The sequence below is a fragment of the Chrysemys picta genome, chromosome 6, assembly GCF_011386835.1.
Source record: "Chrysemys picta bellii isolate R12L10 chromosome 6, ASM1138683v2, whole genome shotgun sequence".
NCBI classification, from domain to species: Eukaryota; Metazoa; Chordata; order Testudines; family Emydidae; genus Chrysemys; species Chrysemys picta.
Genome location: NC_088796.1, coordinates 17,630,881 through 17,658,076, shown reverse-complemented (window position 1 = coordinate 17,658,076; position 27,196 = coordinate 17,630,881). Strand labels below are relative to the sequence as shown.

At 41.0% G+C, this 27,196-nt stretch overlaps 1 protein-coding gene across 1 annotated transcript in view; it reads right to left on the bottom strand.

Moving 5' to 3' along the window:
* Nucleotides 1-27,196, bottom strand: part of DCC (DCC netrin 1 receptor) — a 945,550-nt gene that overhangs the window by 589,772 nt on the left and 328,582 nt on the right. Inside the window, exon 2 of the mRNA XM_008166035.4 lies at nucleotides 15,920-16,240. Coding sequence (XP_008164257.2) covers nucleotides 15,920-16,240 — 321 coding nt within the window. The remainder of the gene's footprint in view (nucleotides 1-15,919; nucleotides 16,241-27,196) is intronic.

Genomic DNA, 27,196 nt, shown 5'->3' with positions numbered 1-27,196 from the left:
CTAAGGACAACTAGAAGGGTTGTAAACAGCTCCCCTCATCTTATTAAACACCACCTTTGAAATGTGTATAGATTTCAAGTATGGGAGGTCATGATACCATTAGAGAGGTTAAACTGGAAACAAGAAAGCATGCAAGGTGGTCACAAGATCATTTCAAGCTACACAATTAAATTAACCTATACAAATCTGTGCAGGTGGCTACATTTATATTACTTATCTGGGACAGGAGAGTGAAATCCGGAAATGGGGGGAGGAATTGTCAAAAAGGAAACTGACTTCTAGAGATGAGCAAATTCCACAAAGCATTGTCTACAAATATTCCTATTTTAAAAAATCAAATTTACTTTAGCTGGGATCGTTCAACCTTTTGTACTCACTTTATGTGAACATTTAGTTTATTGACTTTTACTAGCATGAATGCATGTGGAAAGCAAATCTCAAAGCTATGTGGAAACTAAATTTTAAATCCATGCTTCACAAGGTATTTATTCCAAAAGGCTTGCATGGTCATCCAATTAGGGATCTGAAAAAATGTAGTGTGAATTATCTGACTAACCAAAACAAAACAACACTGCTCAAATGTCAAATATAAGTATAAAATTCTTGTACTGAACTGTTCACAATTTTGAAAAAAAAAATCACATGCTTCAGCAAATATAATTAAAAAACAAATATATCCAAAGAAACTGTGATCTGCTCTTGATAATTTTTATGCTAGTTTTGTCTAATAAATTATTCATTGTGAATTATTTGCTCAGCTATACGTATTTCGTCAGAAAAGCCTTATTATCTACTCTATGTCACAAATAAGGACTTAAGATTTCAGTATTTTTGCCTCTCTCTGTGCTATAAATTGCAATGCAGATTACAAAATGAATGGGTGAGGAATAATCCCAAAAGGGATTATTATTAATATTTCACATGTGTATGGAATCCTTCACCCCAAAGGATCTCACCATGCTATGGAAACCATATTAATAAAGCACTTCTGAAATGCAGACACATCCTCTGTGAAGGGTGTCAAGCAACCAACACATATAGAGTTCCACATCTGTAGAAAGATGGAGACGTTTTCCCAAAAATATCAGTGAAAATCCCTACTCTCATGAAAACTTCTTGAGATCTTCATTATGAATGCAGAGCAGATAGGCCTTTAATATCTGGCCTGAAAGACCTGCAAATAAAGTGGTAATCAGTTTATCTACCTCAGACGGATGATGTGTTGAGTTGAATCATGGGATTTGAACCTGAGATTCTAGAGGTTTCAGAACAAAAAACTTAGATCACTAAGCTAGTATCACAGAGTGACACTGGCCCTTTAAGAGGGATCAGAGTAAATGAAGCTGTGACTCATCAACCGCCTCCTAATTGGGCTTAAAAGAGGGCACCTGGGCCATAGAGGGGGAGAGACCTGGTGAGTAAAGGTTGCCTTAGACCAGTCAGGGGGAGTGAGAGCGGCTCTTTTGGAATGATAATTTCCGAGCAGAGAGACTGGGGGAGTTCCCACAGAAAAGAGTGGGCATATACTCCTGCTGGAAGGGCTGGGATGGCTGTCCTGCCAGAGGGATAGAAAAGGACAGACACCATCCAGGTGTGATGGAAGATGCTGTAATGTGGTATGTCAATGGATATGCTGTCTGGGGATTTTAAGGACTATTTGTACTGGGGTGATAAATGGACTATGTTTGGGGATTTAGAATTTGGACTATTCACACAATGATTTTGTAATAAACTAGCCTCAGGCAAGGGTATTATTGAGGTAATAAAGCATGGCATAGACTTATGGGGTTGCCTCCATGATCATCTTGGCTAATAGCCATTGATGGACCTATCCTCCATAAACTAATCTAATTATTTTCTGAACCCAGTTATTCTTTTGGCCTTCATAATATCCCCTGGTAATGAGTTTCATGTGTTGACTGTGCGTGATGTGAAGAAGTACTTCCTTTTGTTTGTTTTAGCCCTACTGCCCATTAATTTCCTTGGGTGATCCCTGGTTCTGTTACTGTGAAGAGGTAAATATCACTTCCTTATTCACTTTCTCCACACCATTCATGATTTTATAGACCTCTACCATACCCCTCCGCCTTACTGATCTCTTTTCTAAGATGAACCGTCCAATCTTTTTAATCTCTCCCGATATGGAAGCTGTTCGATACCCCTAGTCCCTTTTGTTGCCATTCTTTGCATCTCTTCCAATTTTAATATACCTTTTTTGAGATGGGGTGACCTCAGATGCACTCCGTACTCAAGGTTTGGGCATACTATGGATTTATGTAGGCATTATGCTATTTCTGTTTTATTATCAATCCATTTCCTAATGGTTCCTAACATTCTGTTAAAATTTTTGACTACTGCTTCACATTGAGTGGATGTTTTCAGAGAACTAGCCACAATGACTCCAAGATCTCTTTCTTGAGTGGTAACAGCTAATTTAGACCCCAGAATTTAGTATGTATAGTTGGGATTATGTATTCCAAAGTGCATTATTTTGCACTTATCAACATTGAATTTCATCTGCCATTTTGTTGCCTAGTCACCCATTTTAGTGCGATCCCTTTGTAACAATTTTCATTCAGCTTTGGACTTAATTATCTTGAATTATTTTGTAGTCTTCAATTTTTCCCACCTCACAGTTTACCCTTTTTTCCAGATCATTTATGAATATTATACACACTATAGGTCCCAGGGCAGAGACCTCAAGAGGTCATCAAGTCCAACCCCTTGCACTGAAGCAAGACCAAGTAAACCTAAACCATCCCTGATTGGTGTTTGTCTAAACCCTTCTTAAAAATCTCCAATGCTGGGGATTCCACAACGTCCTTTGGAAACCAATTCCAGAATTTAATTACCCTTAAAGTTAGAAAGTTTTTTCTAATATCTAATCTAAATCTCCCTTGCTGCAGATTAAGCCCATTACTTCTTGTCCTAACTCCAATGGACATGGAGAACAATTGATCACAGTCCTCTTTGTAACTGCCCTTAATATATTAGAAGACTTATGGCCCCCTGTCTTCTTTTCCCAAGACTAAACCATTTATTTTAACCTTTCCTCAGAGGTCGGGTTTTCTAAACCTTTTATCATTTTTGTTAGTCTCCTCTGGACTCCAATTTGTCATCTTTCCAAAAATGAGGTGCCCAGAACTGAACACAGTACTCTAGATGAGGCCTCACCAGTGCCTCATCTCAAGTACTAGTACTAGCATCACATATCAACACTGAATGAAGATCCAATAAATAGCAGGGCTTACTTTGATACTCCTACTTTTTAATTGTCTGTTGCATCACTATTAGGCCCAGAGGGGAAAAAGTCACGGCAAGACTGAAAGCAAGATTCAGAGAAATTATAGACTGCAGAAGAAAGAAAGAACAAATTTATCTGGGTTGCAAAATAAATAATTCTAAAGCTGTTGGGGACTTAGATTACATAACTAGGGTCAAGGTCAGCCTTAGGCAAAAGCAACACAAGTGACCGGTTGGCCCTGTAGTTGTACAGTAACTCAGCAACTCACAGTCTGGCCTCCCATCTGGAAGATTATAGCTGAACAAGTATAAGACTGACTCTGAGCAGTGGATTTGTTCAGATGAACAGCAAAGGAAAGCAAAAAGGGACCAAGCTATGAGCAAGAGAAAATGTTCCAAATGGAAAAGCCCCTACAACAAACTGCATGTGAAGCATGACATGCTGGGAACTAAGAGCAGGACCAGGCCTGGCCTTTCCTCGGTGCCTGAATGACTGGTCAATCTGGAAATAGGGAGGAGATAGGATGGGAAGAACAAAAAAACCCATAATGATTCAAATAGTTTGCTGATAACCATAGGTTTAGGGAAGTTGCCTGAGTCATAATGGATGTTTCTCACCAAGATAGGTGCATACTAATAGATTCCTTGCTTATTCTATCTACCATGGGAGCACTTGCGGAGATACCCAATTTAGGAAAATGAGACCATCAATTCTAAGCATCATTCACAAATGTTAATTTATGCTTTAAAAGAAAACAGAAGAGTGACATCAGTAATGATCAGTACACCCATTTATTTTCAAGCTTAAAAGCAGTATGACCATAGCACTTATTTAATTTGGTGCAATAAAGGACAAGTGGGATGAAATTAATAAAGGGACAATTGAGGCTTAATATCCAGGATAACTTCCCAAGAGATTTGTACAACAGACTCCCTAGGAAATCACACCACGTGGGACTTTTAAAACCAGAGTGGACATAGCATGAGAAAATGCACTGTAGGGAACACTTCTTCCCTGGTAGGTTGACGGGCTGGCTGATCTAATAACTAGTAGATTATGATTCACCAAATCTGCTAGTTCTCTGGAAACCAATTGGTGCCTGGAGGCAACACTAAATGTAAGTGAGGTATAGAAAATCATCATCAAAGCCTGATTCACGTGCTCATGCCTGTTGCTTCACTGAAATGGATCTGTATTTTTACACTCAAATTATCAACTAAGGATATAAATTGTACAAGTGAGGAGCATCTTCCCTCATATTTTAGAAGTCACACACTAAAAAATTAAGTGTCCTTATTATATGCCATTATTCCATTCTGGGTTAAGATCTTCTCAGATCTCATAAATTGAGCAAGATCAGGGTAGGCCAGTTTTGGATGCAAAACTGGTGAGGAAGTCAGAGTTTCACAGGTGTAGAATTGGGGTAAATGAGAGAAGAATTAGGACATGGTTCATAAAGTGCTTTATGATTATTCAAGATCAAAGATGTCATGAACAAAAGGCATTTCAGATTCCCACCTTGGGTAGTCAAATAAATAACAATGGTGCAAATTAAGTGCAAGGAGCATATTAAACACTACCACATTAGAATGGTAGTGGTTTTTTACACTTTGCACAGTTGTAAACACCGTGGAGAATCAGGCCCCACATCAGGGTGCAAGTGAACAGTCAGGCATATCATTTGATTTCCTAATATGTCCTTCTAATTTTCAGATCACGGCATAATTAATTTTTCAGTTTTATTAGAACGGTGCTTAATCTGCTTTAACAGTGTGATAGAATGGACATTTGTATGTGTGTGCACACGTACATGTAAATCTTACCATGATAACAATAGGACAGTAAACAGTAATAGCACAAAGTGTACACTCAGGAACAGTCCAAAACCACAATTAAGTAGTATTGGTCATCAAGTGATATAGGAAGCACTCCCGCATGCACACACTATTGAGCCATGTAGCTTTAAAAAAGAGGGGGTGAGGGGAGAGAAAAAGAAGAAAAACAAAACTTCAAGATCATCCTTCAGCACAACAAAATTAACCAATTCCCGAATGATTTCTAAGTGGTTCTACACACCAGTACTCAGTGTGCTGCCGAGGTACAGTGCGCTGCCTAAGTTTATCCTTAAATTATTCACAAACTCAATACATAATAGAACCACATCAACTCGCAGGCCTCTATAACATAAGAATCATGCCTTGAATATAAAAAGAAAAATAGGGAAACATCACTGATAAACAGTTCATAAAAGTCCAATCACACTACTGAATTTACTATCAGATGGCCATATTTTTATCGGAGTTTTCCAGCAGTGTTGTCTCTTCTACCGAGTTACTAAGATTTAGACCTTTGTAATTTTAGCATTTATCAAGAAACTCAATTTTTAGAGATCCACAGGGGATTTTTGGAAAGAAATTGGTTTTAATTTTTTCAACAAAATTATTTGAAAAAGTTACTACCTAGATTTGATTGTGGCTTATTAATTCCTCTGCAGTATGGCTCACTTAAATAACATTTTTTACGACAAAAGTGAAATCAGGGTATGGGATTGGCTGCAAGCAAAAAGATTACTTTGTTGGGGACCAACAAATAGGATGCCAAAGAAAATAACAACAACAGAGTCAAGGTCAGACAGGTCTAGAGGCCTACCACTGACTAGTTGGCTAGGCATTTTATGCAGGGACATGACCAGTCTGAGATTAAGATAGGAACAGCCATGGGCAGGAGTGAATGGCAATGCTGCATTTTACCTATAAAGATGCTTTGGGATGACAGGAAGAAAGAATAAAATTAATATTTGACAGCTTAGGAGGTGGACATATGATAAAGGATGCTGGCCTCTTCTATAAAAGTGAGTATCCTAGAATCATAGAAATTCAAAAAGTAACAGCCTAGTGCTGTTACATTTTCTAGTGCTGTCTCCAGTCTAGCATTTGCTAATATTCAGTTGACATTTACTTTATTTCATCCCATTACCCCCTAGGTAATGGATAGCCCTTGTGACCCTCTAAATAATTCATTTTTAACCTTAGTTTATTAACGCCCTAAAATACTTGTAAATAGTAATGCCCCTTAGTCTTCTCAGTTGTTAATTAAACATGCCATGCCACACATAAATAGTTCTTTTAAAATTATTAGTGGGTTTAAAAGTTTTAAAATTTAGCAACATTTCTCTCCCTGTTGGAGAGCTTTGAACTGGGATTCAGATTTCTCTTTCTTCACATCTATAAGATTTTCATCTCAGGTTCAGCCATGATCCTATTCACCAGCTTTGTATTATTCTGAATTTGGCAATACTGTTAGAGAAACTACAATGTGGAACAGTTCCCAGGAATGTATGCCCCATAACCACGGACTCTGGGGAGCACTGGGGTCCCAGCTGCCCACCATGAATCCAGGCAGGATTCCCTGGGAACCCTGTCTTGGATTTGCTAAAGTTCATTGAACCAGCAATTTTTTAGGCAAAACACTTTGGACTGCACAAGTAGCCCAACCGATTGCAATTGGGACTGAATGAACAGGAATACAGTAAGATATTACTCAGGGTGAGCGAGGTGGCAGAATGTATTTAGGGAGGGATAGCTCAGTGGTTTGAGCATTGGCCTACTAAACCCAGGGTTGTAAGTTCAATCCTTGAGGGGGCCACTTAGGGATCTAGGGCAAAATCAGTACTTGGTCCTGCTGGTGAAAGCAGGGGGCTGGACTCAATGACCTTTCAAGGTCCCTTCCAGTTCTAGGAGATGGGATATCTCCATTTATTTATTTATTTTATTTTTATAAATGATTTTCAACAGTTATCGCTTTAGTCATAATTTGCCACAACAAACAACGTAATCAATTTTTTTGGCATGACAAACATGCAGACTGCTCAAGAAGCAGGAAGCTGAAGTGCAGGAATTCTGTACAATCTAATCTTTTGGCTTGTCTTTTAATAAAATACGGATACTGGGTCCAACTATTTCAGAAACTGTCTAGTTCGGAACCCTAGTTTGACCCTCAAATTCCTGCCCTTCCTTCTTCAGTCTAATTAACAAATCTATATAAATCTGAATCCTACCTTATTTTTCACCATTACAAGAAAAAAGCATGCCCCATTGTGAGAGGGTGTACCCGGCCTTTGTGGACACTGCTGGAAGTCCCGGCATCCTAGTACATCCCATTCCGGCAAAGTGACAGGAAAGGAGCAACGAAGATGGATCCTCCAGGTCTGCCTAGAGAGGCCTCAGCGAAGCAGCCCATCAGAGCCCAGAAGGCTCAGCTAAAAAGAGCTGCAGGGCCTTAGCAGGTCAGTTCCTTGCTGGGACCAGAGGGGCAAGGAAGGATGCTCCTGTCTGGCCAAAGGAGTTTGAGAGATAACAAGAGGTTTTGTTTGTTTGTTTTTTTCCCCGATTGAATTTTGAATTGCTAAGTTTGGGAGAGAGAGATAGCTGAAGAACCTTAATCCTGAGGTAAGGGTGATGCTAAAGGGGCTAGAATGGAAGAGGCCCAGAGAAGCAGCAGCAACTAATTGAATGAAGCAGGAGATGGGTGCTGTTTATAGGGTCCTTGGGTTTAACCCAAAGTAGTGGGCTGGCCTGGGTTCCTCTGCTACTGCAGATAAAGTGGCATAAACCCAAGAAGGTGGCAGAGCTTATTTGGAAGCCAGAACAAAGGGCTGAATTTAAAGGGCCCAGTTATCTGAAGACCCTATCAAGGACAAAGAGACTTTTATTTACTAGAGTCTTTAATACCCTGGAAGGGGTTCATTCTGACTTTATAATTTGACCAGAGGCCCAAGGTGCTGAAGACCCATCAAGGTCAGTCAGCAGCCCACGGGTGGCACCAGGGATGTGTAAAGGGCTGTGGTCCACATCCAGCAGCTTGGAGATGTTCAGGAGGTGAATGCCCCATTACACCTAAATGGAAAAGTTTACCCCTCTCAGATTAATCTATTTGGTAGCCTCATTCAAAAGCCAATTGCTGCATTAAGACCAATAGGCTCTTCCCTCAACCGCCCTCAATAAAAGAAATAAAATAAAATGTTTTGGGTTGGTTAGGCTAGTGTTAAAGCCAGAGACTTTGGATCACTGACCCAAGAATGGTATATGAATAGAAATCAAATTGCTCAATGTAATGTCTATATCTGAAGACCTACCCATTACTAGAAATACCAATAATCAGTAGCCTGTTAAATTGGGACTTTTAATAAGATGTTAGACTAGGAGGCAGCTCTTAGTTTCTCTTCGCTGCTCTCATTCCCACCTCAGCCAAGAACACTTTTACGATTGGTGAGTGTCAAGGCCTCAAGAGCCCTTGAGAAGTTCCTGGAAAATATGATTTGTGGTACATGGCAGGTTCCATGCATAAAATTTCTTGACTGATTACAGACAGCTTTCATTTGACATATTTTCTTCATCAAATAGCACTTCAAGAAGTGAAAATAGAAGGGGGGAGGGCTTTAAAAGGGCAATATACTTTCAATACTCTTGAGCAGTTTGTTCTAAGCAAAGTTGACTGTTACCTTTTAGTGGTGACTGGTTTACTGATTGTTAATGCTTTAAAAATAAGATGAAATCAGGTGTATAGTTTTTACTGCAAGAAAGATATATGCCTCCGTGTATAGCAGTGGTTTGGCAATCTTAATCTCCAAAGACATAACGTTGATGTATGTTATGTTGCCAAACAGCACAGTGAGTGTTTAAAATGCTGTGAACAGCCCTATTGCCTCCACATGATACAATCTAAGATTAGATTGTAACTCAGTGACTGAATCCTTTCCCAAATCCTGCATAGAATATTAAAGCTCAGGCCATTTACTCTAATATTTTGAAGGAATGATTTTTTTTTCTTTTTGCCATAGAAACAAGAAAGCATAGAGTGGGGATATGCACTGTCGGCAACATGAAAGCATATCACCCACATCAGGCAATTCCACTGTAATACACCGTCATCATTTCTATTTTGATGAAAGCTTAAGGCTGTGCAAAAGGACCTGTTTAGCAACCATGTCTATGGTATCATAACTGTTCAAATCTCAACTGATATATTAACCTAAGATCTATCCAGCACTTCTCCTGCATCCTTGATGTCTGCCGTATTAATTTTGATGGAATTAAATGCACATAGAGGTCAAGGAGTTAATTCAGACTGTCACCCTTCTGTACTTTTTTCCAAATAATTTTATATAACAATCTGAGTTGATCTTCTGTTACTTTGGACAGCTTAAAGTACCTTGCACAACACAGCCCTGCAAAAGCAGCTTCATGCAGTGATTAGTGCAACATACTGTAGCGTTAGACCTTTATTTCTCCTCTTACCCTTCTTCCCTACCCTGTCGTATCTTCCATTTGCCTGTGTCTTAAGTCAGCGCTGTGCTGCTAAAATTTTAACAAGGACTTCTTCAAATATTTTCCAGCTCCCTCACGAATACATCTGACCTTCCGTCACCAAAATACTCTTCCCGCACCTCAAATTTATCCTCTATCCCACAAAATGTAGCAATTCTTCACTCTTCCCCCACCAAACAGCTGCCTCAGTGCTTTCACTCTCACCCACATCAATCAGTCCCTTTAACATGCCATGCTTCCCTCTCCCCTGCATTTCTTTCTTTCTTTTATAATAGCATCTAGGGACCCCAAACAAGGCTTTGGCCTCATCACTGTACAAACACCGCAAGGCCAATCCCTGCCCCAGAGATCTCACCGTCAGGGATTTAGGCAACACACAACCCATGAATAAGTTGACAGGGAACAGTAGAGACAGGTGCATTTACTTAAATTAGTAATCAGCAAAAGTCCAACCAAAGCCAAACAGCATCTCAGAGGCTCCCCTATTAGGCAGCCGTTCCTCAAAACAGAGGTGATTGTAGCAGGCAGCTGTCCTAAAGCCTTTGGCTTGCAGGTGATTGGTCAGGTAGAGAGTGGGTCCCCTCTGATGGCGGAATGGGTGTTTGCTGGTAGGTTGGGGATGTACGCCCTTGGTTCTTGAAGTGGGAAGTTTTGTCTGATTGTGAGGGGTCTACCTCACCTGGTATGAGGATCAAGTAGGGGAAGTAGGTCTTGCATTGCTATTAAGGATATTAGGTTGGGGGGTAGCTCTCCCAGGATGATGTGGAGGGTCCAGTAAGTAAACAGGCCTCTGCTGGCTGATATGAGGAGTCACCAGGAAAGTGGGTTTCTCCAGCTGGTGTGGGCAAGTGAGTCTACACTGACTGGTATAGTGGTCAGGTTGGGAAGTGGGTGTCCCCTAGACCAGTGGCTCTCAACCTTTCCAGACTACTGTATCTTTTCAGGAATCTGATTTGTCTTGGGTACACCCAAGTTCCACCTAATTTAAAAACGACTTGCTTACAAAATCAGACATAAAATTGCATTATTACTGAAAAATTGCTGACTTTCTCATTTTTACTGTATAATTATAACATAAATCAATTGGAATATAAATATTGTACTCACATTTCAGTGTTTAGTATATAGAGCAGTATAAACAAGTCATTATCTGTACGAAATTTTAGTTAGTACTGACTTCACTAGTGCTTTTTATGTAGCTTGTTGTAAAACTAGGCAAATATCTAGATGAATTGATGTACCCCGTACAGACCTCTGCATACCCACTGATGTGCACGTACCCCTGGTTGAGAACCACTGCCCTAGATGGTAGAAGGGGTCATAGGAGTTAAAAGATGAGGAGCAGGTCTCCTATTACTGGTGGTATTGAAGTGGATCTTGAAGTGGGTCTCTGCTAACTGGTGGAGAGGGGAAGCAGGCTCCTTTCCATAAGTTGAGAAAAGACTTGAACTTTCCCTGGGCATTGGAGGGACTGGCTGAGGATAGTAGGGTTCCAGGCTCTATCCCACTATTTATTCTTCAGACTCTGGGCTGCCACTGGACAAGCAGACAAATGGTGAGGAGAGAGACAGGCTCAAAAGCTCCTGGATTCTCACTCATGGATGTAATAGCTTGGCCCTGCTCCTCTTGAGCAAAGATCTGTGAAACCCAGAGAACTGAGCCAGGCAAGATCTGTGGACCATTTGTGACCAAATAAATCTTTTATTCATAGGAGTATATATACCCAGAGATCTTAACACAGCCCTGGAGTCTTTCAGTGTGTGAAGAGACACGTCCATAGTTTCTGCAAACAGCTTTCAACCATCAAAAGGGAGGTGTTCAATGGTGTTCTGAACCTCTCAGGAACCCTGAGAGTTGGAGCCATGATGCTCTGCACACAACTACTGCTGCAGAGATGGACCTGGCAGCAGTGTCTGTGGCATCCAAGGATGCTTAAAGAGACATCCTGATTAATATTTGACCCTCCGTGATGGCCTGAAGCTGTTCCCTCTGTTCATGTGGAAGAAGATCAATAAAGACTGTCAAATTATATTTGGCCATGATTGCCTGAGAGTTTGCCATCTAAAATTACAGGATTGCAAAAGCATAAGTTTTTCATCCAAAGAGGTCTAGATGCTTTTGGTCCTTATCATACAGCGTAGACTTGGATTAGTGTTGCTTCCCTACTCATTCACTTCATCTGCCACCAGAATTAGGCAGGGCAGAAGGAGAATAAAATTGTGGATTTCTTGGATGGGATGTAATAATTTATCTTTCCATTTGCAAATTGGTGGAATGTTATCAGGTGTTTGGCAAACTATCTTTTATTGGGTCCAGGAGTGCCTGCTTAATGGGTAGCACAAGTCTAGTGGGTGTTGCTGATTGACTGCAAAATGTCAAACAGTTTCTGATGTGAATCCTTGACCTTTTAAAGTGGTATTTGAAGAGCATCAGCTACCTGCTTTATAAGGTCCTGAGGTTGCTGAAAAGTATCAGTCATGACTAGAGATGGTGAAGAGATAGCAGTTTGAGGGGTGGCTTATTCCTCAAACATCTCCTTGTGTTGGGGAGCCAGTTAGGGAGGAGAGACTTGAACATTTCTAATTCCTTGGAACTAGTGGTCTGGCAAATTGCTGTTAGTACACAGCCCAAGGATCCCAGTATAGCCATTGAAGGGGCTCCATACAGGAGAGAGGGTGGCATCTGTGGTGTTGAGCATGAGGATTTTCCCTATGGGAGTCAAAGAACAGGCTCCTGTATGGATGTGTAGAACCCTGCACTGAGATGGATGAGACTGAAAGAAGATCTTCCTCCTCCTTGGCATCTTCCAACGAGAGGGGGACCAGCAGAAAAAGGGTGGAGAGACCAGTGGTACTGGAGCATGGGGTCTCAGTACTGAGAAGTATGTGGTAGCCATGAGTAGCGGAGAAAAAGAAAAAGAAAAAGTGCCACTGATAAAAGTCTTTTGAGATTCTGAATTCCTGTGGTATCGAATGGAGGATTGGTTCTGACATAACAGCGTGTTTGGCAGTTGAAGCAGACGTCCGGTAGATTTTGAGCATACCAAAGTAGGCGCCAATGGTGTCTGACACTTTGGTTTGCATGGTTGTACTGAGGATCCTGTCTGGGGAGGTACCAATGATGGAGCTGTGTTCAGTGGTATTGGTTTGAGGAGTGCTTATCCTCCTTGTCCCTTGTAGACAGGGCTCTGTTGGAAATGTATTTCTCGTAAGAGTTCTGGGATTTTCCAGACTCACCATTACTGGAGGAGGAGTCTTTTGCCTCTACACTGCTGAGCTGAGAGGTTGAGGCTTCTGATACCATGGACTCAGCAGGGGATGGGGGTCTCTTGGGAGCAGGTTCCTTTTGATAACAGTCAGCACTTCTCTTTTGGGACCCTTCTTTGAGGCCTCAAGAGTTTTGCCCCTCTTAGGGGAGATCTGTGCTGAGGTCAAAGGGGAACTTGATCTGCCCAGAGACAGATGTCTGTGGGAAGGTCTTCTGACCTGACTCTGAAGTGGGTCAAAGGGAGCACTCCAGCAGCAGCTTGACCTCACAGTTCTTCCTTGCTTTGGATTTAGGAGCCAGGCAAAAGTTACACTTCTGGGAGACATATGACTCTCCCAGGCAGCTGACACACTTAGAGTGGCCATCATTGACTGGGATAGGCTCCCGACAAGAGAGGCAATGTTTGAATCCTGGAGAGTTGGGCATGCGCTGCCAGGAGAGAAAGGCTCCCTGAAGTGAGGGAGAAGACCAAAGTTAATCCTCACACTACTTATCTACTAACTATGTAACAACTATCTAAATCCAACTAACACTAAACTATAAAGAAAAAGTTAGCTCAGGCACACTCAAGGCAGACACGCTAGGGCTCTGTCTTAGGCCAAGGTGGCTGAGAGGGAACTGAGGGCAAATCGACCATGGCAGCCCTATGCAGCCTCAGTGCATGGCACGAGGATGTACAGGACATATAGGCAGGTCAAACCGACACTGCAAACAGGAAATCTCTGATCAAGGACTCAAGATGCGCAGGTGCACCTGAAGTGGATCACCCATAGGGACATTACTCAATGAAGAATTTTTAGCCCACCTCCCCCAATCTGCTGCTGAAGGAATGGATCCCATCTGTGTTCAAGTCTAGCAATCAAGTTGCATTTTCTAGGTCTATCTTTGGAACAAGAAGAACAGGAATACCTGTGGCACCTTAGAGACTAACAAATTTATTAGAGCATAAGCTTTCGTGGACTACAGCCCACTTCTTCGGATGCATATAGAATGGAACATATATTGAGGAGATATATATACACACATACAGAGAGCATAAACAGGTGGGAGTTGTCTTACCAACTCTGAGAGGGCAATTAATTAAGACTGTCCGGTCAGTCTCTACGCAAAAGAATTAATGGACACAAATCTGACATCAGGAATCAAAATACTCAAAAACCAGTGGGAGAACACTTTAACCTGTCTGGTCATTCAGTGACAGACCTGCGGGTGGCTATATTACAACAGAAAAACTTCAAAAACAGACTCCAAAGAGAGACTGCTGAGCTAGAATTGATATGCAAACTAGACACAATCAACTCCGGTTTGAATAAGGACTGGGAATGGCTGAGCCATTACAAACATTGACTCTATCTCCCCTTGTAAGTACTCTCACACTTATTATCAAACTGTCTATACTGGGCTAGCTTGATTACCACTTCAAAAGTTTTTTTTCTCTTAATTAATTGGCCTCTCAGAGTTGGTAAGACAACTCCCACCTGTTTATGCTCTCTGTATGTGTGTATATATATCTCCTCAATATATGTTCCATTCTATATGCATCCGAAGAAGTGGGCTGTAGTCCACGAAAGCTTATGCTCTAATAAATTTGTTAGTCTCTAAGGTGCCACAAGTATTCCTGTTCTTCTTTTTGCGGATACAGACTAACACGGCTGTTACTCTGAAACCTTTGGAACAAGAGTGGCTACAAATTTATTTTTCTTCTTCAAGAAAAGATTCCTTTCACATGGCCCAAAGAATAGCTCCGTTAACAAGGGAGCTCTCCAGCTCTTCTGTGCTTCAAGTACCATCAACTCTGATTCTTAGCATAACTGTAAAAAATACTTATCTAGATTCTCTTTCCTCCAAGGGGATTTAGTCTGTCTGATTAGAGACTTGCCTGCTTTCAACCAACGTAAGACCAAGGATGCTGTGCCTGCAAGTCTCCCATAGAAAATAAAGTGAGATAGGGGAATATAGTGCAGCTCTGGATATCTACTTGCAGGAAGTCCAGTTCAAGTTCTGACCATTCTAGGCAGCCAAAATATTATTTCAGTCAGAGCCAGATCTAGTAACACACTGCTCCAGATCAAAAGAAAACGTACTGCCCCGTGAAATATTTTAATAATGGTTTACAATGATCCTACAGAAATTGGCTGAAGGCTAGATACCATGGGATACTAAATATAACAACACTTCATTCTTTAACTGTTCATTCAAGGATCTCAAAGCAGTTTGCAATGGTTAGCTGATTCAGGCCTCACATCACCCTGTAAAGCGGAGTACAGTTATTCCCATTATACAAATGGGGAAACAGACCTGGAGAGGCCATTGCCTATCCTTTTAAATGCCCACTAACTTGAGGTGATGATATTTTTGACACACATAAAGCATTTACAAAGGCTGAGCACCTACCAATCCCTTGTGTCTTCAGTTGGCATTGTGGATGCTCAGCACTTCTGAAAATCATATCTAGGAGCACTAGCTCAGGCCACCCAAAATTATTGACCACCTGTGATAATTTAGGCCTAAATGGCTATCACATAGAAACTCAGTGGTAGAGCCATAACCAAATCCAGGTCTCTTGATGACCAATATCCTGTTCTTACCACTATATTATACTTCCTCCCAGGTATTTCAAAAAAGAGCTACAGAAATTAAGGCTACAAATTCCAATAAGTTCTAGAATGGATTCTTGTCAGTGGAAAAAAAAAGACCTAAACTGAAAAACAAATTATACACATTTTACATCCCACAGAGGTTCAGCATTTTATTTTTTCTAAGGCTGAATTAACTCAGAAAGCAGTTAATTTCCAACTTCAAAGATTTTTTTTTCTTGTTTTGAAGACAATAAATATGCAGCAAATATCTCACAGCAACAACGAGCTGATTAGACATATTTAAACAAGAATAGTCGCTTGTCAGAAATAAATTACTGTAGCAGAATGTCATGTCTGGCTTTATTGGGGGGGGGGGGTGGGGGCGGGAACCAGACCACACATTTCTGCCAGAAGAATATTTCCCTGTATTTTAATGCTTCTTTAAAATTGTTCCCACAAGACAATGTTTCCAGCAGTTCAAAGGACAGAAGAGTTATTCCTACCTGCTACAGTGACTTTAGCTGTCCGACTGATGATAGCCCCAATGCCTTCTAAAGAGGCCTCACACTGGTAGAGACCCTCATCTGGCTTATGGTGCCTGGAATGGACTATACTTTGTATCAAGAGGGAACCATTGGCCATCTGCTGTCTCCTTTCATCCACTGCCAGGTTTAAGAAGACTGCATCTTTCTTCCACTTGATGACAGGAATTCCTTGATCAGACTCCACTGTGCAATTCAGCAGCACATTACTTCCACGCATGGTGACAGCATCTGAAGGCTCAGTCAGGAACCTCAATGATGTAAAACCCTTAACTTGTGAACCTAGAATAAGAAAAGCTTGGTTATTCATTCACGTACAGGAAGATAGATGCCAGTTCTGGTGCGTTAACTCATTGAAGAGCACGAACACAAAAGCCCAGAAGACACTTTGGGTGCCCGGTGAACATTCTGAGAATTAATTTAATTACAAATAGCATGTCTCAGCAAATTGACTGAAGGAAAACCAAGATGAATATTTTTGGTGCCATCAATTCAAATACAATATTTACAAAAGGGAGACAAATATGTAAACAAAGCAAAATACCTCTAACTGCGCCCCCCTCCCCTCATTACTTCAAGAAATAAGCCCCAATGTGTTCAATTTTCTCTATTGCAGTGGATCAGTACAAAGCCTATGCATTGTTTCAGTACCATTTTGAGGGTATAAGTGGAATTTACTCTAATTGGCTCATAGGGCTTGTGCTGGACCCCTGCACAGAGCTGAATTTCACCATGAGAAGTTTGCAAATAGGTGGCTATTGGGTGGCTTTGTATTTATGAGCAACTTTGAGAGGAGATTAGACAAATCCAGAGTCTAGCCACCTTTTGGAAGTGCTGCCAAATCTTTGTATATGATGAAGCTTTTCTCCCTGAACCAGAATGACACTCACATCTGTAGTAGGAAGAGAGCCTGAGACATAAGCCCTTATATCAGAGGCCTGGTTTGAGGCCGGACCTGCTCACAGAATTTGGCAAGAGCAGCGCTGATATTGCAGAAAAAACACATTCCTAACAAGTGCTCGTCACAGAGTGCTCATGCAAACACATGCCAATATCCAGTGGTACCAGAACATCCCGATATCAAGGATGGTACACAAACATTACCCAAGGATAACAGGAACACACTGACCCATCCTAAAAGATAAGGTCAGGATGATAGTATGTAATAGAGATGTTTTGATCAAACCAACATGTACAAGATGGGTGATAACTAGCAACGTAAGGGGGCAGTAACTAACTATGTCAAAGGGGCAGTACTAACTTGTTTGTATCGGGGTATAAAGATGCATCTCAGAGGGAGTGTCTTTGTCTGGCCATAGGGAGGAACGGAAAGTCCCGCCGTTCACAGAGCTGGTCCATTGTTATGGCATACGTGTATTAGTGGTCTGGTAGAGTCTGCGGGATACTAGTACCATACTTTGTCAACAATACACCTGGCTGGGTGCCCTCATCCCTTAATGGATCTTGTGGTCATTGGGTGGTTCGCTCGAGGTCTGCAATGCCAGCTATCTGCACAGGCTGGGGCGGCACACACACACACACACACACACACACACACACACACACAGCCAAACAGCTATCAACATCTAACCACATCATTCTCAAAAGCACCTCCTCTTAACTTCTTTTCCATTCCTCTGCAATATAGAGAGAAATGGATGAGATACTGAAGTCCCTTGGGTGCCAGCTGAGCAGGTGTCACAGCAGCAGCCATGACAGACTATTCTTACAGCATAAATGTGTCACATCACAGTAGGGCATCAAGAATGCATGACAGGGCTGCAAAATGCAGAGTCTAGGCCCCTTTGCAGCCCTACACAGTTAGGAGGCAATGGAGAAGAAGGTGGAGTGAGAGACTTCCATGGAGGGCCCATGATATGAATATAAACCTTCACTGCTAAAGACTAGAAAACTGTTAAGATGCTTAAGAACTAGTGGATTTTATTACATACTCTAACAGCACAATAAAAAGGAAAGGAAATGGGCCCAATTCTGATTTTCTATTGGATTGCCCCTTTTCCAGTCATTTACACCTGTGCAAAGTGCATGCAAATTGGATTCTGATTTGGTAGCATTTTATATGCACTTTCCACAAATGTAAATTACTAGACTATGGTCCAGGCTGTGGAGAATCAGGCCCTATAACTTCCATTGATTACTAAATGATATCAGAGAGTCAAAACTTACAGGACCTTGCATGTCTTTAAAGCTGCTGTCTGTGAATGGAAAGGAGGCTGATATTTTCTGTTAAGCAAACCTTGTCCTCAACCTTTCTTCCATGGATATGCTATATATAGCACTCCTAGCTGTTAAGGGCTGGGTTGACAGCATCACCTTAAACAGCTTGCCTCCAGCATATGATATTTCCAGCCCCTTCCCAGCTACCATCCTCCTCTTCACATTACCTTCTCTCTGGCCACGTTCTAAAGGAAGAACAAAATTAATTGACTGGAAAAGATGTATCCAAGGCCTGATCCTGATCTCGCTCACATTGGTTTAATCCCACCTGAAGTCAATGGAGCTACACTGGTTTCAGTAACCTAAGGTTGCATACTGGTGGAAGATACACTTTTGTCATGAAACTGCTGTTAATAGCAAACAGGCCCATTTACAATTTAGGCAAGTATTGTTATCTTAAAAACATGTATTGCTTTTTATTCTTCCATAGGCCTCTGGTGTTTTGTTTTTAAACCACAGCTTCTTGTTGGACATTTTTATGTATGCCACCAAAACACAACACATTTTAACATCCAGCTGTTTATGACAATATGTTAATGAACTTATGTGACTATTATCAGAAGTAAATAATCCACTTCTTCTGAAACAGTGGGGTTATGACAGATTTCAATTCAGGGAGTTCATAAATTACAGAAGTTAAACAAAGATTAACTTTCTTTTCATGCAATTACCCTTGCAGTTCAGTCACAATTTCAGCTATTCATATCCTTTGCAGAAGCCATAGTTGACTTAAATTGCTTTAGTACATGGTACCTAACAGCTTGAATAACCTGTAATGCTTTTGGAATGTGAATACAGTTCAAACCCTTCTCTGAATTGCTCCTGGAGGCTGAAGTGGTGAGAGGTTGAAGAAATGATCATAGGCTTTCAAAGATTTCTTGGAAGTTCAGGAAGGAGGAGGGATTAAGAGACAGGTTTTTAAAGGTATCTAGGTGCCTAATGATACAGATAGCCACCTACTGGGATTTTCAGAATTGCTAAAGTGCCTAATCCCTATTGAAATCAATGGCAGTTAAGTGCCTAGATGCTTTTGAAAATCCCACTAGGCTTCTATCTGGCTAGATACCTAGGAATTAGCTCAAGCAGCCCTCAACCAAAATATTAGATCTTGAATGCCAACCAATCTTTGGGAACGTTACAAATCATGTATCATCATTATTTTAACAACGGACTTCCACAAACCTTTTCCTCCCTAACCTGTAGTAAACCCCAGGTACCCGAGTGCATGCACCTGCTGATGGGAAGGCTGAGGGACTGAAGACTGTTCAAAATTTTTATGAAATGTCCAAAGATTACACAGATTTAGTTTTTGTTAGATTAATAGGGAACGAGATTCCAGACAGACCAGAGCTGGAAATACAACTGTAGAGCCTGTCAACTGGAACACCTTGGTACTCAGAAGCCCAATCATGGAAAGTTTTAAGGTGTAAACTCACAATGTAAATTGCACTGAGAAACCAATATGAGGGCAGTGCAGTTTATGAAGCATGTATTAAACACATTCTAAGTAACCAGGCAGCGATATTTTGCACTGTTAAAGTGTTCAAGCAGTCAACATGTGTGGCCCTATTTCCAGTGGATTGCAGTAATCCAGTTTTCTTTTTCTTCACACACACTTTGTATAGGTTTCAGAATGGTAGCCGTGTTAGTCTGTATCAGCAAAAAGACTGAGGAGTGGCACCTTAGAGACTAACAAATTTATTTGGGCATAAGCTTTTGTCGGCTAAAACCCACTTCATCAGTTGCATGCAGTGGAAAATACAGTAGGAAGATAATGGGTGTTGCCATACCAACTCTAACGAGACTAATCAATGAAGGTGGGCTATTATCAGCAGGAGAAAAAAAAACTTTTGTAGTGATAATCAGGATGGCCCATTTCCAACAGTTGACAAGAAGGTGCGAGTAACAGTAGGGGAAAAATTAGCCTGGGGAAATAGTTTTTAGTTTGTGTAATGACCCATCCACTCCCAGTCTTTATTCCAGCCTAATTTAATGGTGTCCAGTTTGCAAATTAATTCCAGTTCTGCAGTTTCTCGTTGGAGTCTGTTTTTGAAGTTTTTGTTGTTGAAGAATTGCGACTTTTAGGTCTGTAATTGAGTGAACAGGGAGCTTGAAGTGTTCTCAGACTGGTTTTTGAATGTTATAATTCTTGACATCTGATTTGTGTCCATTTATTCTTTTGCATAGAGATTGTCCAGTTTGCCAATGTACATGGCAGAGGGACATTGCTGGCACAGGATGGCATATATCACATTGGTAGATGTGCAGGTGAATGAACCCTTGATGGTATGGCTGATGTGGTTAGGTCCTACGATGGTGTCCCTTGAATAGATATGTGGACAGAGTTGGCAATGGCCTTTATTGCAATGATAGGTTCCTGGGTTAGTGTTTTTGTTGTGTGGTGTGTGATTGCTGGTGAGTATTTGCTTCAGGTTGGGGAGCTGTCTGTAAGCGAGGACAGGCCTGTCTCCCAAGATCTGTGAGAGTGAGGGATCGTCCTTCAAGATAGGTTGTAGATCCTTGATGATGCGCTGGAGAGGTTTTAGTTGGGGGCTGAAGGTGATGGCTAGTGGCGTTCTGTTACTTTCTTTGTTGGGCCTGTCCTGTAGTAGGTGACTTCTGGGTACTCTTCGGGCTCTGTCAATCTGTTTCTTCACTTCAGCAGGTGGGTACTGTAGTTTTAAGAATGCTCGATAAAGATCTTGTAGGTGTTTGTCTCTGTCTGAGGGATTGGAGCAAATGTGGTTGTATAGTTGGACTCCAGGTCCTCTGGGAGAGAATATAATTTATTGATGGAGAATAATATTTTTTCCCTAGTGAGTGATTAATTAGTGCATCAAGAGTTGAAATCAAAACAGGGAGAAAAAATGAAATTATGAATATATTTTAGAAATTCCAAAATTGAGTTTAGCTTCCGAAATTATGATCTTCAAACCGATTTTTTGTTGAGGCTTAAATAAATTCCACTTAGAAACATTGTTCTGCACCACTTTCTCACAGCATTGCAACTCATGGTGACCTTCCCTCCAGTGAGCAGAACTGGAAATAGCTACTTAAGGGCACAAGAAGGGGCAGGGAAACTCCCACAGTGTTTTCCCTTATTCTGCCAAAAGCTGAAATGCCACCTCTGAAATGTTCCTAATGCCCAGCACAAGGACATCTATTGAAGCCAATGGCAAAACGCCTGCTGGCATCAATGGAAGGAAGAGTGGGCTGTTGGGAACTAGATCTGAAGTCAAATCCTTGCCTGGCAAAGCACTGTCCCGGATGCTTATCTCTTCAGCTACAGCCAGCGGAGGTTTTTAATCTTGTGCTATTGGAAGACGTGAAAATGCTGTAAAACTTCTTTAGTATTTGTCCGAGTCATTGAGCAGACTCTTCCCAGCTGTGCTTTACCTTAAATATCTCATGAAATCCAAGGTGAGTTAACAATGCAATGGAGGCACCTAAATACAGCAGAATTTACAACAAGCCATTAAGCTCTTCACCCCTAGCATTGGGGTTGTTTTTCCATCAGAGATGGACAATGGGTTCATTTTATTTCTAAGAACCAGACTGATATTTTCCAACTATTTTTAAACCTCTAGACTACTAAAATGTATGTCAATAGCTCAAATTAAGGGGTGGGGAGCAGGGGTAAACTAAGAAGGTATCTGTAGAGGAAATGTGGGAGCTCTTTTAAAGTATACTGCAATACAAAATGTCTCTTCTACAGGTTCAGTGCTTTGTGGTGAGAGGAACCCACTGTCTTTATCTGGCACCTTTGATCACCTCCTTAATCCCCCCCCCCATCTTTAATGATATTTCCCTTGCAATCCCTCAGATTTGCAAAAAGCTAAACACTAAAAAAAAAAAAAGTTTGAGTATTAATACTCCCAAGCATTCAACATCAAACCCAATGAAACTGAGTCTTGGGTTTGATGTTCATCAGTGTGTTTGGAAACCCTATGCTTACCAAAGTTTGGTGAATACAGACTGAGGTTACTTGCAGAGAGCCTTAATTACTTCTATGGGACTGTCTGCATAGGTAAATGCTAACCAACATGAGTAAAATTTGCACAATTGAGTCCAGGCCTGGAAAGATGCTGCACTTCTGTCACAAAAGTTTACCACCCTTGTGACTTTTCCCCAGCAAGTTGTTTCAGGTTCTATGCCCCTCAAAGATATCTACAATCAGAGCAGTAGATGCGTGTGCTTTTCTAATTGTTTTAAGTGTTATAACATAGCAAATGCCTGTTCCACCATTAACATGTGCACACACATCTACCGTCTCAGTTTCAGTACTAAGAGGCTGAGACTTCCAGGGGATTGAGTTCTACAACACAGACTGAAATTGATCAATCCAAACCATATTTTTCTTTTCTTTTTTTTCTTATTAGAACATTCACAGAGAGGCTATGAATACAGATTTATTAGATCCGTGGCTCAATTACAAACCTGAACTTGAACAGAAGTGTTGTAAAGATTAAATAGCTCCAGCCCCCACAAAAAGGCCCATTTCAGCTATTCTGAGCACACGCCTTGTCATAAACAAAAAACTATGGCACTGCTTCTGTCAAGATCTGAATCTCTGAGGTAAAGGAGAGAACACTCCAGGCAACAGCCCAAGAGTCATCTAGACAAATAAAGGAACAACTAAAGGCTGAAAAACCCAGTCCTTGGTCCCTTGCTGCTTCAGCAACCAAACCATTAACCTGTATGATGGCCTGCTATGTGATACAGGTTTGGAAACCCATTAGCTTTCTCCCTGACAGGTAACATCAGAGTGACTTCAGAGTTATCATTCTCCAAGCCACATATGAAATTAACATTTAAAAAATAAACGTTGCTGTGCTCTTAAATCAGACCCCATCTCTGAATCCTTCGACTTCCTGGTCTGGCATTGTGAAACGTAATCCGCTCTTTCTGAATGTTCTGCATCAGCTACTTCCATTGCAGAGACAGAAGAGATTTCACAGTTGCAACAGTATTTGACCACGCCACCCTGGGGGCTTTTTTTATTTTTCAAACACATATTAAGAAATAAAACGTTTTGCACACAAATTATTTGAAATCTGCAAATGTAAGGGTACCTCCATCTATCTGAAATGTGGTAGCATAGTATACTAGCTGAACTAAATCTACTATAATAAAATGTATTTATGGAAGCCCTGAGTATTTTTCTCAGAGGCCATTTTGACTTCGTCTACAGATCCTGCGTTAAATTAGCTTAGTGCTCAGACTAGTAAACACTTATTTACAATTTCAGGTAGCATACAATACAGCAAAACTTGTCACAATTTTCTATTTTTTATTTGCTCCAAATCAACTAAAACTGAAATAGATTAAAATGGGGTTGTTCCTTTTAATAATTTTATTATAACTCATGTAGCGCTGATTGTTGGTGCTGAGCACTTTAAATTCTAGTCCTACGCACTTTTGAATATCTGGCCGAACATGTGCATTAATATTACATGTTACATGTAGAAAGACAAATCTGCTACCCCCAAGGAATTTACAATCTGATTCAAAGGAGTACGGTACATAGAACAACTCTTCAAGCATTACGTACAATTCTGCAGTACTCTATAGTGATGCATCAACTCATTACATTTTAAAATAGTTCTATTGTAGTGTTTTGGACTGATACTGCAGTAATTTTTATTAGGAAAATTGTGTCACTAACTCCCAAGAATCCTGGTGGTTACTGAGCACATATAAAGAGTAGGTTTTCAGTTTAAACATTTAGTTTTGAGGTTCATAATTCAGATTTTTCATTTATGTATTTAGTTGACCTTAGAGCTGGTCGGGAATTTTTTGATGAAATTTTGTTTAATTGGAAAATGACGATTTGTTTAAACCAGAATTTCTCATAGGAACATATTGGTTTTAACAAAACGTACCCAGGTTCAATCCCTGCTCTGCCTGATCCTACCATGAGAAGACAGTTTATCCATGCAGGAAGCAGAGGTCTGTAGTGCCAGTCCAAGACTGTGGAATGAACTCCCACAGGAACCAAGAACCATCACATATTTCACAAGCCACAGTTCCCTGTGAAAGCAGCACTTTTTTTACCTTGATTTCACTAATAAATACATAGCAGCATGTACGTAAACTAAAAGAAAAACCCTACCAAACTAAAACACCCCACTACAGACACAATTCTCCCCTGGGGAGGGAATGAGAGAAAAATAGGCCTCATCATGCAACTGATGTTAGTCACATCTTGGAAGGTGCCCAGATACTATACTGATGAAGGTGGTACAAGAACCTATACCTAGTGGGAAAGGTTGGAGGCAGCAGCCTTTGCACCCCAGCAGGAGTCACTTGGAAAACTGGCTAGCCGCTCTTGCGGAAGACAGAGATGACACACTGGCCAGCCTGTTTGAGACTATTTGAGTTGATGCCATCGATGATATCAGGTGTAGACTGTTTCCCCTAATATGCACTACTATCTACTTCAAAGAGCAATAGCGCAAATCTAATTCTTGTCACTAGACTAATATTAAGCCAATCTGGTTAACAGATTCCAAGGACTGCTTGCCTATTAAATATTGCATGACACTTTGCTCTTCAAAGGGAACTGCAAAGTCAACAATGTACAAATTCAGAAGAACAAATCTGTAAGTCAGCACTGACGCTCAGCTGCTCTTATGACAAAATATGGCCACGCTTTAGCAGTCTACAGAAACACCACATGACACATCAGGACAGAATTTGCTACTTGGAAATTCCGAGTAGCAAAGAGTTGGAATCTATTGTGACCAACACACTAGTGTGAACTACTTTGATAAAAAAAATGCCCCTGGACCTTTAGTGACCCACCACTAGTTAGGATGTTGGTGTTATATTTCACCCAAAAGACATTAATTGTAATAGCACATGATCCCCTGGCACCATAAGGGGGCATTGCTTCCGCACTGACTCAGAAGGTGCCTCATCACTTCACCCAGGGCTAGGGTTACCATACGTCCGGATTTTCCCGGACATGTCCGGCTTTTGGGGGCTCAAATCCCCGTCCGGGGGGAAATCCCCAAAAGCCGGGCATGTCCGGGAAAATCGGGAGGGAGGGAGGGCTCGGCCGGGGTCTCTTTGGCCGGGGCTGGTGCGGGGCCGGGCCGGGGTGCTGAAGGAATGGATCCCATCTGTGTTCAAGTCTAGCAATCAAGTTGCATTTTCTAGGTCTATCTTTGGAACAAGAAGAACAGGAATACCTGTGGCACCTTAGAGACTAACAAATTTATTAGAGCATAAGCTTTCGTGGACTACAGCCCACTTCTTCGGATGCATATAGAATGGAACATATATTGAGGAGATATATATACACACATACAGAGAGCATAAACAGGTGGGAGTTGTCTTACCAACTCTGAGAGGGCAATTAATTAAGACTGTCCGGTCAGTCTCTACGCAAAAGAATTAATGGACACAAATCTGACATCAGGAATCAAAATACTCAAAAACCAGTGGGAGAACACTTTAACCTGTCTGGTCATTCAGTGACAGACCTGCGGGTGGCTATATTACAACAGAAAAACTTCAAAAACAGACTCCAAAGAGAGACTGCTGAGCTAGAATTGATATGCAAACTAGACACAATCAACTCCGGTTTGAATAAGGACTGGGAATGGCTGAGCCATTACAAACATTGACTCTATCTCCCCTTGTAAGTACTCTCACACTTATTATCAAACTGTCTATACTGGGCTAGCTTGATTACCACTTCAAAAGTTTTTTTTCTCTTAATTAATTGGCCTCTCAGAGTTGGTAAGACAACTCCCACCTGTTTATGCTCTCTGTATGTGTGTATATATATCTCCTCAATATATGTTCCATTCTATATGCATCCGAAGAAGTGGGCTGTAGTCCACGAAAGCTTATGCTCTAATAAATTTGTTAGTCTCTAAGGTGCCACAAGTATTCCTGTTCTTCTTTTTGCGGATACAGACTAACACGGCTGTTACTCTGAAACCTTTGGAACAAGAGTGGCTACAAATTTATTTTTCTTCTTCAAGAAAAGATTCCTTTCACATGGCCCAAAGAATAGCTCCGTTAACAAGGGAGCTCTCCAGCTCTTCTGTGCTTCAAGTACCATCAACTCTGATTCTTAGCATAACTGTAAAAAATACTTATCTAGATTCTCTTTCCTCCAAGGGGATTTAGTCTGTCTGATTAGAGACTTGCCTGCTTTCAACCAACGTAAGACCAAGGATGCTGTGCCTGCAAGTCTCCCATAGAAAATAAAGTGAGATAGGGGAATATAGTGCAGCTCTGGATATCTACTTGCAGGAAGTCCAGTTCAAGTTCTGACCATTCTAGGCAGCCAAAATATTATTTCAGTCAGAGCCAGATCTAGTAACACACTGCTCCAGATCAAAAGAAAACGTACTGCCCCGTGAAATATTTTAATAATGGTTTACAATGATCCTACAGAAATTGGCTGAAGGCTAGATACCATGGGATACTAAATATAACAACACTTCATTCTTTAACTGTTCATTCAAGGATCTCAAAGCAGTTTGCAATGGTTAGCTGATTCAGGCCTCACATCACCCTGTAAAGCGGAGTACAGTTATTCCCATTATACAAATGGGGAAACAGACCTGGAGAGGCCATTGCCTATCCTTTTAAATGCCCACTAACTTGAGGTGATGATATTTTTGACACACATAAAGCATTTACAAAGGCTGAGCACCTACCAATCCCTTGTGTCTTCAGTTGGCATTGTGGATGCTCAGCACTTCTGAAAATCATATCTAGGAGCACTAGCTCAGGCCACCCAAAATTATTGACCACCTGTGATAATTTAGGCCTAAATGGCTATCACATAGAAACTCAGTGGTAGAGCCATAACCAAATCCAGGTCTCTTGATGACCAATATCCTGTTCTTACCACTATATTATACTTCCTCCCAGGTATTTCAAAAAAGAGCTACAGAAATTAAGGCTACAAATTCCAATAAGTTCTAGAATGGATTCTTGTCAGTGGAAAAAAAAAGACCTAAACTGAAAAACAAATTA